The sequence below is a fragment of the Solanum stenotomum genome, chromosome 8 (assembly GCF_019186545.1).
Source record: "Solanum stenotomum isolate F172 chromosome 8, ASM1918654v1, whole genome shotgun sequence".
NCBI classification, from domain to species: Eukaryota; Viridiplantae; Streptophyta; class Magnoliopsida; order Solanales; family Solanaceae; genus Solanum; species Solanum stenotomum.
The window spans coordinates 56,571,802-56,587,300 of record NC_064289.1 but is presented as its reverse complement, the minus strand read 5'-3'; the positions used below and the strand labels follow the sequence as shown (position 1 = coordinate 56,587,300).

At 34.2% G+C, this 15,499-nt stretch overlaps 3 protein-coding genes and 3 pseudogenes across 5 annotated transcripts in view; 5 read left to right on the top strand and 1 right to left on the bottom strand.

Annotated features, from left to right (window-relative positions):
• Nucleotides 1-3,710, top strand: part of LOC125872856 (receptor-like protein 9DC3) — a 109,827-nt pseudogene extending 106,117 nt beyond the window's left edge.
• LOC125872870 (vacuolar protein sorting-associated protein 2 homolog 3-like) overlaps nt 1-15,499 on the bottom strand; it is a 377,001-nt pseudogene that overhangs the window by 251,029 nt on the left and 110,473 nt on the right.
• The window catches only part of LOC125872850 (receptor-like protein Cf-9 homolog), a 345,297-nt gene that overhangs the window by 279,189 nt on the left and 50,609 nt on the right, over nt 1-15,499 (top strand). The gene's annotated exons all lie outside the window — the stretch shown is intronic.
• The window catches only part of LOC125872846 (receptor-like protein Cf-9 homolog), a 315,600-nt gene that overhangs the window by 258,925 nt on the left and 41,176 nt on the right, over nt 1-15,499 (top strand). Inside the window, exon 4 of the mRNA XM_049553643.1 lies at nt 7,082-7,117. Within this exon, the coding sequence (XP_049409600.1) occupies nt 7,082-7,117 (36 nt within the window). The remainder of the gene's footprint in view (nt 1-7,081; nt 7,118-15,499) is intronic.
• Nucleotides 869-3,419, top strand: LOC125872853 (receptor-like protein Cf-9 homolog). Its single transcript, XM_049553653.1, has 3 exons — nt 869-1,326; nt 1,385-1,717; nt 1,790-3,419. The coding sequence occupies exons 1-3, from the start codon at nt 869-871 to the stop codon at nt 3,417-3,419; spliced, it is 2,421 nt and encodes an 806-aa protein (XP_049409610.1).
• LOC125872862 (probable leucine-rich repeat receptor-like protein kinase At1g35710) lies at nt 5,137-6,387 on the top strand (annotated as a pseudogene).

The window sequence follows — 15,499 nt, the reverse complement described above, 5'->3', positions numbered from 1 at the left end:
CATAATAATTAATCCGCAAACCATCTTCTAAGTAGTCGCGTTTAAAGGCAAAGAATTAGATATTTTAATATTCACAAACCATCCTCAAAGGTTGAGATATCTTAATCTATCTCTAATAAAACACTATTAATTTGAGATCCAATTTTCTTCAAGGGTCATTACCTATTCTAACAAATACTACAATATACTTCACATCAAAAAATAATCCAAGTGAAGAAATTCCTTTTATATATTTGTAAAATTGATTTGAGTCATTGAAATTTAATTTTATCAAAATATTCGAGCATGAGAAATTTGAAACTCTTGGAGGTCTCATAAACATAAAATACCCTTTGCAATACGACTTTATTAAGCGGATTGAAAAATCACCTAATTTTTACACATTTCATTGACAGATAGGCCACTTACTATAAAATTACGTTCACTCCTCGAAACCCATAAGTCTCAGTTGTTCGTGAATAATTTGTGTTTCAAATTGAAACGACGATAGTTCAAGTAGGGAAAATAAATAACTTATTATTCGAATGTAAAACTCGCAAAAACAAAAGTGATATTCAAATATATTTTATGGGACCTGCTAGATATTGATGTCTGATGTGGAACTTTTGAAAAATGAAAATATATTTTCAGCACGGCTAAGACAGATTGAAAAATGACAATTCAAGTTGGCCACTTTGATTAAGTCCTTGGCTGAGTTAGACCTCTAACACAAAACAACCCAAAGTTTGACTTGAGAATGACAACATTTTTTTCTCTGATAGCAGCAAAATTAGTAAATTTGGAGAAAACGTGTTTCATGTTGGACTTTTATTAGTATAAGTTACATACAATATCAAATCCTATGAATCCAAAACAATAAACTCAAAAAATGATGATCATTTCCAGCAAAATATTCTCTTCACTTCAGTTTTTCACTCTTTTATATCTCTTTACAGTTACTTTTGCTTCCATTGAGGAAGCAATTGCCCTCTTGAAATGGAAAGCAACTTTCAAGAACCAGAATAATTCCTTATTGACTTCATGGATGCCGAGTTCTAATACATGCGAAGACTGGTATGGAGTTGTATGCTTTAATGGTAGGGTAAACACGTTGAATATTACAAATACTAGTGTCAGTGCTACACTCAATGCTTTTCCATTTTCATCTCTCCCTTTTCTTGAGAATCTTGATCTTAGCATGAATGATTTCTCTGGCACCATTCCACCTGAGATTGGTAATCTCACAAATCTTGTCTATCTTAACTTGAATTTTAATCAGATTTCAGGAACAATTCCACAACAAATGGGTTCACTAACCAAGCTTCAGATTCTCTGTATATTTAAATGGCTCTATTCCTGAAGAAATAGGTTACCTAAGGTCTCTTACTAAGCTATCTTTAGCTAGGAACTTTCTTAGTGGCTCTATTCCTGAAGAAATAGGTTACCTAAGGTCTCTTACAAAGCTATCTTTAGGTAAGAACTTTCTTAGTGGTTCTATTCCTGCTTCATTGGGGAATTTGAACAACTTGTCTTTTTTGCTTCTTTATGAAAATCAACCTTCTGGCTCTATTCCTCAAGAAATAGGTTACCTATGGTCTCTTAATGTCCTACATTTCAGTAATAACTCTCTTAATGCCTATATTCCTGCATCATTGGGGAATTTGAGCAACTTGTCTGGTTTGTATCTTTATAATAATCAGTTTTCTCGCTCAATTCCTGAAGAAATAGGATACCTAAGGTCTCTTAATGTCCTACATTTCAGTAATAACTCTCTTAATGGCTCTATTCCTGCTCCATTGGGGATTTTGAGCAACTTGTCTGGTTTGTATATTTATAATAATCAGCTTTCTGGCTCTATTCCTGCTTCATTGGGGAATCTGAACAACTTGTCTAGGTTGCATCTTTATAATAATCAGCTTTCTGGCTCTATTCCTGAAGAAATAGGTTACTTGAGTTCTCTTACTTATCTATATTTGGGTAATAGCTCTCTTAATGGATCTATTCCTTCTTCATTTGGCAATTTGAGAAATCTGAAAAATATGATTCTCAATGATAACAATCTCATTGGGGAAATTCCTTCATCTATATGCAATTTGAAATCACTTGAAATGTTTTATATGCCGAGAAACAACTTGAAGGGAAAAGTTCCGCAATGTTTGGGTAATATAAGTGGCCTCCAGGTTCTAGTGATGTCACATAATAATCTCAGTGGAGAGATGCCTCCATCTATTTCCAATTTAACATCACTACAAATTCTAGATTTGGGCAGAAACAATTTGGAGGGAGCGATTCCACAATGTTTTGGCAATATTAGTAGCCTCCAGGTTTATGATATGCAGAATAACAAACTTTCTGGGACTCTTCCAACAAATTTTAGCATTGGAAGTTCACTTATAAGTCTCAACTTGCATGGCAATGAACTCGAGGGGGAAATCCCTCGATCTTTGGCCAATTGCAAAAAGTTGCAAGTTCTTGATCTAGGAGATAATCATCTCAATGACACATACCCCATGTGGTTGGGAACTTTGCCAGAGCTGAGAGTTTTAAGGTTGACGTCGAATAAATTGCATGGACCCATAAGATCTTCAGGTGCTGAAATCATGTTTCCTGATCTTCGAATCATGGATCTCTCTTACAATGCCTTCTCGAAAGACTTACCGACGAGTCAGTTTCATCATTTGAAAGGTATGAGGACTATTGATCAAACAATGAAGGCACCAAGTTATAAACGAGGTGGAGTATACTACCACTACCAAGACTCGGTAGTTGTTGTAACAAAGGGATTGAAGTTTGAAGTTGTGAAAATGTTGTCTTTGTACACAATTATTGATCTTTCAAACCATAAATTTGAAGGACATATTCCTAGTGTTCTAGGAGATCTCATAGCTCTTCGGGTATTGAATATGTCTCATAATGGATTGAAAGGTCATATACCACCAGCACTTGGAAATTTATCTGTAGTGGAATCGTTGGACCTTTCATTTAACCGCCTTTCAGGAGAGATACCACAACAACTTGCTTCTCTTACGTCTCTTGAATTCTTAAATCTCTCCCACAATTATCTCCAAGGATGCATCCCTCAAGGGCCTCAATTTCTTACCTTTGAGAACAATTCATATGAAGGTAATGATGGATTACGTGGATTCCCCGTTTCAAAGGGTTGTGGCAATGATCCTGTGTCAGAGACAAACTATACAGTGTCTGCGCTAGACGATCAAGAAAGAAATTCTGAATTTTTCAATGATTTTTGGAAATCAGCTCTGATGGGCTATGGCAGTGGACTATGTATTGGCTTATCCATAATATATTTCTTGATCTCAACTGGAAATCTAAGATGGCTTGCAAGAATCATTGAAGAACTGGAACACAAAATTATCAGACAAAGGAGAAAGAAGCAGCGAGGTCAAGGGAATTACAGAGGAAGAAATAATCGCTTCTAGACAAGTTACCAATAAAGAAGGATTTGATTTCAGAATTTCAGGTATTCAAGCTAAGCTCTACACTAATCGTTTTTAGTTTATTCTAACAACTAATATATTAGGTTTTATGCTTTTTGTAATCAACAAATACTTATTAACGCTTGATACGAATTGCTAGTAATCAGTTGGAAGCTGTGTTAACGAAGGCTAAAAATTTATAGTTGTGTGACTCACTTTCTTTTTTTTTCAGATTTTCAGGTGCCAAGAATAAGAAGATGTTGGAGTAATGGATTTGGTTCTTCCTATGTTGCAGCTTCTGATGTTGGATTTGATTTTTAGTTTTAGAAGTTTTTCTTAACTAGGGAAAATGTAATATTGTGAATTTTGATGATATACAATAAATGTTGTGTGTATTGAATGATGTGTATGCATTTCTCGGATCAATAATACTCACCTCAAAGAATCTAAGAGAGCTGAATTAATGGAGGAAGATATTTAGCGTGCGATAGAAAAAAGAGGACTAACAAAGAAGAATATGTAGCAACTTTGGTCCGGCCCTTCCCTACATAGCAGGAGCTTAGCCTTTTATTACACAAACAGGCTTGCTCAAAGTAAACTGTTTTTTTCATTTGCATTCACCAATAATATTCCTTGTTGTGCTCGTAGCACTTTGAAACTTTCCTTTGCCAAAATTGCAATAATGTTAGTTTGAAACATTTGTGTGTTCTATTTCCAGATACAGGGGGCTATACTAGATAGATCAAAGTTGGATGAAACAGCACTGGCAAGACAGAATCTTGTAAAATGATCCTAACAACAGGGAAGTTCCATCTAATCTATTCAAGGTAGCTGATAATTCTCACGATGCACTTAATAGCTCAACCAACTCTGGAACAAATGGTGCACACAATGGCTTCTATGGCTCATTACCATGATTATGGTGTTCTCATGTTACAACAGGTTGCCAATATGACTCAATCACAACAACCGTTACAACACGAAGCCTTGATGATGCAGCAGCACATGGCTATTGTGTCTCTGCAACATCAAACTGCAGCTATGACTCAACATAATGAAGGAGAAATTCAAGAAGAAGATATAGCTGGAGATTTTAATATCTGCAAAAATATCCTAATCTATCTCTAATGAAAAACTATTATCTCATATTTTGAAAGTTTCATTCGGAAAAAGTTCACATCACCATTATCTATCGAAAATATAACTTGAATTGGTTGAGTTACTTCATACGTGAAATGACAATAAATAAGTGACTTTTTTGTTACAAGACAAAGAAAAATGACTTTCTGAATAGTTGAGTGAGAACATGTGCGCAATCAACTCTTGACGTTTGCTATATGAATTGAAGATAATGAAGCTAGAAATTTATTGATTGACTGAGAATTATTGGATATGGTTAACTACTTTAGAAATAAAAATTAAGAACCAGACGTGTCTGCGTCATACATTAAAAATGGTCATAATCGATGTTTGATTAAGTCCTTGGTTGAATTAGAGGTTATGACATTAAAAGTGGTCATAATCAATGCCTAATTAAGTCCTTGGTTGAATTATAGGTGTAACACAAAACAACCCAAAGTTTGACTTAAAGGTCACAACATTTTCTCTAATAGCAGCCAAATTTGGAAATTTGGATAAAACGCGTTTCCTGTTGGTCTTTTATTAGTATAAGTTACGTACAATATCAAATCCTATGAATCCAAAACATCAAACTCAAAATATGATGATGGTTTCTAGCAAAACATTCTCTTCACTTCAGTTTTTCACTCTATTCTACCTCTTTACAGTTGCATTTGCTTCCACTGAGGAAACAACTGCCCTCTTAAAATGGAATGCAACTTTCAAGAACCAGAATAATTCCTTACTGGCTTCATGGATGCCAAGTTCTAATGCATGCAGGGACTGGTATGGAGTTATATGCTTTAATGGTAGAGTAAACACGTTGAATATTACGAATTCCAGTGTTATTGGTACACTATGCTTTTCCGTTTTCATCTCTCCCTTTTCTTGAGAATCTTGATCTTAGCATGAGCGATTTCTCTGGAACCATTCCACCTGAGATTGGTAATCTCACAAATCTTGTCTATCTTAACTTGAATATCAATCAGATTTCAGGAACAATCCCACCACAAATCGGTTCACTAGCCAAGCTTCAGATACTCTGTATATCCGTAAACCATTTAAATGGATCTATTCCTGAAGAAATAGGTTACCTAAGGTCTCTTAATAAACTATCTTTGGGTAGGAACTTTCTTAGTGGTTCCATTCCTGCTTCATTGGGGAATTTGATTGACTTGTCTTTTTTGCTTCTTCATCAAAATCAACTTTCTGGCTCTATTCCTCGAGAAATAGGTTACCTAAGGTCTCTTAGCTTCCTACGTTTGGGTAATAACTCTTTTTCTGGCTCTATTCCTGCTTCATTCGGGAATCGGAGCAACTTGTCTCTTTTGCTTCTTTATAATAATCAGCTTTCTGGCTCTATTCCTGAAGAAATAGGTTACTTGAGGTCTCTTACTTATCTATACTTGGGCAATAACTCTCTTAATGGATCTATTCCTGCTTCATTTGGCAATTTGAGAAATCTGCAAACTCTGATTCTCAATGAAAACAATCTCATTGGGGAAATTCCTTCATTTGTGTGCAATTTCACATCACTGGAAGTGTTGTATATGCCGAGAAACAATTTGAAGGGAAAAGTTCCGCAATGTTTGGGTAATATCAGCGGCCTCCAGGTTTTGACGATGTCACATAATAATCTCAGTGGAGAGATCCCTTCATCTATTTCAAATTTAACATCACTAAAAATTCTAGATTTGGGCAGAAACAATCTGGATGGAGCAATTCCTCAATGTTTTGGCAATATTAGTAGCCTCCAGGCTCTTGATATGCAGAATAACAAACTTTCTGGGACTCTTACAACAAATTTTAGCATTGGAAGTTCACTTATAAGTCTCAACTTGCATGGCAATGAACTAGAGGGGGAAATCCCTCGTTCTTTGGCCAATTGCAAAAAGCTACAAGTTCTTGATCTAGGAAATAATCATCTCAATGACACATTCCCCATGTGGTTGGGAACTTTGCCAGAGCTGAGAGTTTTAAGATTGACATCGAATAAATTGCATGGATCCATAAGATCTTCAAGTGCTGAAATCATGTTTCCTGATCTTCGAATAATAGATCTCTCTTACAATGCCTTCTAAAGACTTACCAACGAGTCTGTTTCAACATTTGAAAGGCATGAGGACTATTGATCAAACAATGAAGTCACCAAGTTATAAAGGAGGTGGAGTTAACTACCAAGACTCGGTAGTCGTTGTAACAAAGGGATTGAAGCTTGAAGTTGTGAAAAATTTGCCTTTGTACACAGCTATTGATCTTTCAAACAACAAATTTGAAGGACATATTGCTAGTGTTCTAGGAGATCTTATTGCGATTCGGGTACTGAATTTCTCTCATAATGAGTTGCAAGGTCATATACCACCATCACTTGGAAGCTTATCTGTAGTAGAATCATTGGACCTTTCGTTTAACCATCTTTCGGGAGAGATACCACAACAACTTGCTTCTCTTACGGCTCTTGAATTCTTAAATCTTTCCCACAATTATCTCCAAGGATGCATCCCTCAAGGCTCAATTTCGTACCTTTGAGAGCAATTCATATGAAGGTAATGATGGATTACGTGGATTCCCCATTTCAAAAGGTTGTGGCAATGATCCTGTGTCGGAGACAAATTATACAGTATCTGCGCTAGCTGATCAAGAAAGGAATTCTGAATTTCTCAATGATTTTTGGAAAGCTGTTCTGATGGGCTATGGCAGTGGACTATGTATTGGATTATCCATAATATATTTCAGGATCTCAACTGGAAATATGAAATGGCTTGCAAGAATCATTGAAGAACTGGAACACAAAATTATCATGCGAAAGAGAAAGAAGCTGCAAGGTCAAAGGAATTACAGAAGAAGAGATAATCAATCTAGGCAAGTTATCAATAAAGATGGATTTGATTTCAGAACTTCAGGTATTCAAGCTAAAATCTACGCTCATCTTTTTTAGTTTATTTTAACTACTAATATATTAGTTTACATGTTTTTTGTTAATAACAACAACTAATTAATGCTCAATATGAAGCATATTTGTTTTTCCAACAACTTCAAGAAACTAAAGATTTGAAAAGCTTGGAAGTTGTTATAACAGTGGCTACTAAATTCAATCAGTGATCAACTCTCAAGTATTTGACTCACTATCTTATTTTTTCAGATGCCGAGAATAAGAAGATGTTGGAGTAATGAATTTGCCTTTTAGTTTCTTTTTAGTTTTATAAGTAAGATTCTTCTTAACTTGGAAAATGTTATATTATGATTTTTTTATGATAAATAAAGTTTATGTAAGTTTCTAACGCTATCCAATAAATGTTGTGTGTATTGAATGAAATGCATGCACTTTTCTGATCCCTAACTTACAATTCAAAGAATCTCAGAGGGACTTAGTCATGAATAAATTTTTGAACAAGCTGAAGAATGTGTTATCTTGTCCCTACTTAGCTCGAGAAAGAAGTGAAGGCAGAGTGTTGGATGTTCCTGGATTGCTCGCTGCTGCCTCAACGTGTGCTGAGGTTTTGCAGCAGTCTAAAGAGAGAGCGTTGAGAAGAGCTAAATTAGATGAAGATATTTATCGTGTGATAGAGGAAGGAGCATTAACAAGGAAGAATGAGTTCGTGACAAGTGATTAGATTTACTGACCAAGGGAATTGCTTTAATGGATATGAGAACACAAACAATTTGGATTTGATGATCATAACAGAGCTGTGTTTCAAATTTCTTTTAGAATAAGTTTGTGAAATTTTCTTTTTTTGATAACCGAGAAATCCATCTGTGATCCGCCCTTTGGACCTATCACAGCCTTCTAAACTCAGTGGATACTGAGCCCGCCCCTATACCCTTCTCCACTTAAATACCAGGCTTCACTTTGTAACATTTACTGCACATTTTGTTTATTTTGTATGTATTTATTTATAATTGAATAATTATGTTGTTCCTTTATTGTTAGAGCATTGTCCTAAAACTGCTAATTGGCAACCTAATAAGAAGTTGTGCTTCAGCCCCTGCTTTTATAAAGTTATACAGATATAGATTTGAAAATGTTAATCTTTTGCATAATTATCTACGAAAAAGGGTCACTTTTGCTCTTTTTACTCCGAGAAATAGTTTAAATGTATCATCCGTTTAAGTTTTCAGTCGTAACTAACCATGGGACTATACATTTGATTGCCTCTAACCCTAATCGAAAAGGACACGTGGAGGGTCAGCAACACAAATAAATAATCTCGAATTATCTTATAACTAGTAAAATTATCCACTCTTCGCGCAGGAATTGAATATCATGACATTTATAAAATAATACTTAAAACCTATCAGCCATTAAAACTAAAACATTATATTATCTGACATACAAGATTACGTAGTAACAAACATTAATAATGTAAAGGAAAATGAAAATTATTACATCTTACTCCCTCCATTCCATATTAATTGAATTTTTGAGGTGTTTCACATCCTTTAAGAAAAATAGATTAAGACATAAATTGAACATAGTTTTCCATTTTTACCCTTATTAATTATTGTCAAATTTATAATTAAAATAACTAAACATTAATTAAATTTTATTGAAGTCATCACATTGAAAATCCAAATGAAGGGTAAAATTGGAAGAATATTTTAAGTCTTAAAGATTGAACAATTAAGTTAATTTGAAAAAAGAAAAATGCCTCAAAAATTCAATTAATATGGAATGGAGGGAGTATCATTTATCTTTAACTGTAAAAATACATATCAGGATCTGTAACATAAGCAATGGTGTTAGTGAGTCACTCAACAGGAGCAAAGTACACAAATATTTAATTGTGAAGAAGAAGAAAAAAAAAAAGAAGAATAAGAAGAAGAAGAAGAGGAGATTCAGAATTTTCATTGTTTTAAAATGAGAGGAAATCCCTCTATTTATAGATAACAAAGGGTAGTGTGAACAAATGTTTAGTGTGCCTTATCAGAAAGGTTATAACTATTTGGAAAAGTTGCAACCCTTCGGAAAGGTCACAACCTTTCATAGAAGTCACAATTTTTCATAAAAGTCGCAAGTCTTCATTAAAGTCGCAACTTTTCATAAAAGTCACAATTTTTCATAAAAGTCGCAACTTTTCATAAAAATCACAACTTTTCATTAAAGTCTCAAATTTTCATAAAAGTCACAACTTTTCCTGAAAGGGGAAGACTAATTTTGAAAATAAATAAATTAAAAGGAAATTATGGTTTGTGGTGGAATCACGTAGGCGGGTCTAAGGTTCTCTTTTATATATATACTAGGTAATTTACCCGCGCATCTTTCTAAGCTTTTGAACAACATCTCCAATAATCGACTGTTATAAGAAAAAAAAAAAAAGTAAATATATAATGAATGATTAAAAATATCTTCATATCTAATCATTTTTATCTTTTACATAATTTATCATAAGATATGTGATGATATAATTGTCTTGTTAAAACTGAGTGATGTTTTTATGTAGTGATTAAACATCATTTTTTCTATTTTTTTGTACATGAAAAATATAGAATCTGATAATTTTATGGTTAGAATAACTCCTTGTGAAAAAAATTAGGTGAAAGTTGTAACATCCGACAATTTAAAATGAATATGAAGAAGCTTGAAATTGGAAGTAGTCACTTTTGGAAAAAGTTCAGAATCTGGAAATTTGGCTAAGTCCAGAATCTGGAAATTTGGCTAAGTTCAAAATCTAGAAATTTGGCTAAGTGTGGAAATCAGTGAGTTTTTGGCCAACTTTGAGCAGTCATAACTCCTAGCTCAGGATGAGCCAGGAGTATTTCCAGTTATATTTGGAAAGCCCTTGGAACAATATTTCCAACGCCACCGAGTTTACTCGATTCCGAGTTCATATAAGCGAGTTATGCCCTTTGAAAGTTGGGCAGTTGCCAGGGAGTCCGTCCGGAAATTTAAGGGCATTTTGGTCTTTTCACAAATCATTTCTTTTGAGGTTATATTGTTGTGTTAGGCTGATTGTGGATCATTTTTGTTCCATTTTAAAAGAGTAAGAGTTAGGGTTCTTGAGTGAAGAAGAGAAGAAGAGAGAAAGAAGAGAAGAAGAAGAGGAGATCAAGGAGTTTCCATCAAAGATCGTCGTGGAAATCGTCGGGGGTGATCCCTAATAGGTATGTGAGTTCATAGTGATAGGTTGATTCTTTCCCCCACACACCAAACTCGTTTTATTATTGAGAAAAGATTGGTTGTGTTGTNACTTACTTATTTATTTGTTTATTTATTATTGGCTCCATAAGTTTATCTCTCGAACAAGCATGTGAGTGAAGGAAAAGGGAAATAAAGTAAGAAAAAAGCCATATCAGAAGAAAATGAAGACGAACCTGCTTGATTCCTCAGTCCTTTTTCCAGCAATTTTGCCCTTGGGAGCCGCTGACAACTGTCCAAATTAAAACACGGGATCTTCAATTTAACAAGGTAATTGTCGGAACCCAACTTGTAAGTGAGAATACTGATAGTTCCAATCTGAACCAATAATGAAAAACTAACCTGTGAGGCAACATCAATTCCAATTTCATCAATGACCTGCAAAAATAAGACTGACTTAATGTGCAAGAATCCGATAAGTAGGTGGGACCAAGTGTATACAATTTTTTTCTTTGGTAACGGTGAATGTGTATAGAAATTTAGTATATACATATTTTAATGCACTTCAATAATTGTTTGATTTCAAGAAAGAATATTCCATTTTCAATGAAAATACATATGCAATATAAGGTGCAAAACTTCATCACCATTTGAATCTGAGATCCAGGGGTCCTAAATACACTCTACTGAACCTCTAAACAATTAAAAAGGTCCAAAATATACCCCCGACGCAGCTTCCACCTTTAGAGTGAGGGACATATTTGGACCTTTTTTATTTCAGGAGTATATTTGAAATACAATGTAACGTTGGGGGCTTTTATGAGCTGATAGATTAGCGAACGACATATATAAGACAAATCACAAATGTTAGGGGCATTTTTTGCCATTTTCCGTAAAAGGATTCCAGAATAATACATTCTATAAAGAAGACAATGATCATGAAGACACCCATAATGACATCGCGACTATCGTTTATTTACTAGGTGACCGATGTCTTTGATGCTTTGGTTTTCTCAGGAAAGGATAAGGGTTCCCAAACTTAGTGCGAGTTTTTATGAAGACTTGCATCACTAGAGCAATCAATACGTAATGGATATTTTCAATTAAATCAACTATTAAGATAGCATAAAGTAAATACACATTGCTGGGTGCACGTAACTATTTTCAGTCATTACAAAATGGGGATTTTAAAAGCATACCTGATTTATCAAATCTTCAGTTTCCTCTTCTGCTTCGTCATCATCTATAGCATCATCTATGGCATCTGACATCATTTCAGTCTACATATACGAACATCATAATGAATTTCCTAAATGCAAATGGTAATCCAACCTAAAAAAAGATCAAGAACATCTTTTACATCCTTGCGCAAGTAGAATGGCCTTGGTTGAACGTAATAACACTGTTGTGGCACCCAAGGGTGTGGCCTAGTGGTCAATGAAGTGGGTTGAGAACCATGAGATCTCATATTCACTTCCCAGCAGAGGCAAACAACTAGCTAGGTGATTTCTTTCTTATCTATCCAAGCCTTGGTGGATAGAGTTACCCAGTACATGTGCTAGTGCCATATAGAATTAATCAAGGTGTGTGCAATGCCAAGACCTATGTTGCTCGGACTCTTCAAAAAGGCCAATGGGTGCGTGTCGGATTCGCCAAAAGTAGTGTATTTTTGAAGAATCCGAGACGGGTGCAGCATCAAAAGTGAAGAGTCCGCGCAACTAAGGCCAAGACACTATGGTTATCCAAAAGAAAATATTTAGCACGGTTGTCATTTATGATACAAGTAGCTACTGCAGAAGACACTAAATAAAAACTGGAGCATCTTATACAAGGTATATGAGGCCAATTTAAACAAAGATTCAGAAAGACCTACGCTTGTTTGGAAGACCATCCAAAGGCTTTCGTGTGTGTGGATGTTGAGATCGATAAACTTGTTAAATCCTCTGCCAGTGAGTTACTCTATTTACTCCCTAAGCCTGTAGAGTCACTGTTTATCTCACTTGTATACCTCAGGTTTACAATAACATTACTTTCTTTTCTGATTGGAATTAATAATACTTTCTATCAACTATCCAAACCAATATTGGCATAGCTCATAAAGCCCCCACAATATCATCTAGTACCAATGACCTAACAATTTATATCATATCAACTGTGTCTCAATCCAAACTATGCAGGGTACAATATGAGTTCTTCGTATTTAGAGTATTCACATCGTAGTTTTGACTATTTTTACACTGGTCATGCATCAACCAACTGCAAGCCTCCTCCTTTTACAACTACGTAATGATCTAATGTATTCCAAAAAAAAAGTTACAGTGAGAATGAAATGCAAAGGTCTAATATGCTAAATACAATTCAAATACTACCTTGCCCCTTGCATTTTTTCTCATCATTCTACACATTATCAAATTATAGAAAAGGTGAAGAAAAGGCCAATGATAAATGAAATTAAAATAGAATAACTAATCACGGAAGTTATAACAATTGAGGTAATGCAGGTTCAGCCAGACAATATTTAAAGATAGTGTGTACCTTTCAACATATTTTATAACTCCCCTTTGAATTTTCTATCACATATATATACAGCGGCAGATGTAGCTTATTAGCAACAGGTTAACCCCAACCAACTATTCGGATACAGAACATGGATATATATGTGTGTGTCTCAATGTGTGTGAAACCACTAAAATTTTAACTATATTCCCTCCATTTCAATATGTTTGTCTTACTTTCTTCTAAGTCAGTCCATTTCAAAAATGAATGTCTCTTCCGGCAACTCTTTAATTCTAACTTTCCACGTGGCATGATTAATACCATTATATTCTAACTGAAACAGAAGGAGTATTATATTCCCAGCCATAATTTCAGAAGTCGAATAAGTTATGTGTTAGGAACATTAAAGACCAAACCCGTCAAATTTAAATCTTGGATTCACTTCTGCACATATACATATAGTTCAATTTCGAGACAATGGATGTCCTATGAGCTCAATGTATCTTGTTTCCAGGGGAAAGGAGGAACAAAAGTGTAAAATAGTTTTACCTCTGGTGGCATGAGTTAGTTCTCTTCTACTCTCCCTAAGCGCCTCTGTCATAAAAAACAAAAAAAAAATCAAATCTTTAGATCAATATTATGAATGATCAAACACCAAGAATCATAAAAACTCAATTTTTTAAAGAGGTTCCAACAATCAATCAACTAAACCTCAATCCCAAATCAGTCCCACAAAGTGGGGTCTGGTGAGGAGGGTAGAGTGTACCCCTACCTCAAGACAACCCCAAGTCAGTATTCTAAGGCAGCAATTACGTAAACAAACAAAAANTGGGGTCTGGTGAGGAGGGTAGAGTGTACCCCTACCTCAAGACAATCCCAAATCAGTATTCTAAGGCAACAATTACGTAAACAAACAAACAAAAAATGACTTTTGGTGAAATCAAGAAGTTAAAAATCGAACCTTTGGCATTGGGTTTCTTGGAAAAGATGTTCATATTGATTGAACAAACAACAAATTAAGATTATGGAAAATTGGGATTCTGAGTCTTCTGATATATATGCAAAAGCTGATAATTGGGAGAGAAAACTGGAAGCTACAAGGGATTTGTACCTTTTTGATAATTTTTAACTCAAGCAGAGAAGAGGAGACTTCTTTTTTCAAAGGCCCAAAAGTTTTGGTTATTACATTAGTAAGACACAAAGTTCATTACTTAAAAATATATTTATCTCATATTATTTGATTACTTACTGAATTGCTAAATTATTATTTTTTTCATTTTTCGCCTACAATAGATATGGCCTTTGAATGTCGATACTCCTTCCCTTTTACTAACTGACTTTTCTAAATGTCCATACTACCTTTACATTATCAACATTTATCTTTTCTTTATATTTTTTTTAAAATCATAAATATTTTATTTTTAATCTATATAACAATTTATTTTTTTTAAATAATTAATTTCATCCAGAAAAGAAAACATATTGATTGAGAGTATAATTTAATGTCGTTCTATAATAAATTCAATGAACGGAATAAAAATTAATACTATTAATTTTAACGGAATCTATAATTACGTGAGAACTTTATAAATATATTTTGATGCGAATAATGAAAAATAAGGATATATTTCATAGAAATTTCTTAAAAGGTAATCTATTTATATTGTAAAAGAATTAAATTATAATTTAAAAAATATTTTATTAATGACAATCAAGATTTATTTATCTACATAGACAATAGAGAATAAGAAGTATAAATAACTACATAAAACATATCCTTTTAACTTGGCTTCAATTGTCATCTATGCCTTTCAACTTTGAGTGTACACAACTAAACACTTAAAATTATTTATATATATAATTGAACAAGTAAAACACACATTTTACATTACAATTCACATGTACACTCGAAATGATTTGTATTATGTAATGTAGGACACATATTATGGTATGCATAGAATGTGTGTGCCTACGTGTTTTATTTTATACAAGTTTAACTATCTACTTATTCAAATCCATAAGTTGGAAGGTATAAATGTCATACCGTGTTTAGTTAGCAAGAAAACCCCACATAACTACGACATATTTAAATTATTATAAATTACAAGAAAAATAAAACAGTCCCAAAGGTAGATATATTCCCAAATGTGTCACTACTTAAAAAGCTCTTAGCTTCTGTCTCACCACACCAGCCCTCTGCAATGTCCAACACAAACGAATCAGATCGATATATAACCATCACAACGGTAAAAAGATTATGCAACCACACCTTAATCTTTGCCAACGTGAGCTTAAGCCTGTCAAAATCGTTGAGTGAGGCCATCCTCTTCTGCACGATCAACTTCCTTCCTCAGGAACTGGACTCCCACTTGGTCTTCACATCTGCGAGGAC

Excerpts from the sequence above, each read along its gene's own strand:
- LOC125872853 (XM_049553653.1), top strand. The coding sequence starts at position 869 with ATGATGATCATTTCCAGCAAAATATTCTCTTCACTTCAGTTTTTCACT. Across the intron at positions 1,327-1,384 it reads ATTCTCTGTATATTTAAATG|GAACTTTCTTAGTGGCTCTA; the intron begins GCTCTATTCCTG and ends ATCTTTAGCTAG. Across the intron at positions 1,718-1,789 it reads GAAGAAATAGGATACCTAAG|CAACTTGTCTGGTTTGTATA; the intron begins GTCTCTTAATGT and ends GGGGATTTTGAG.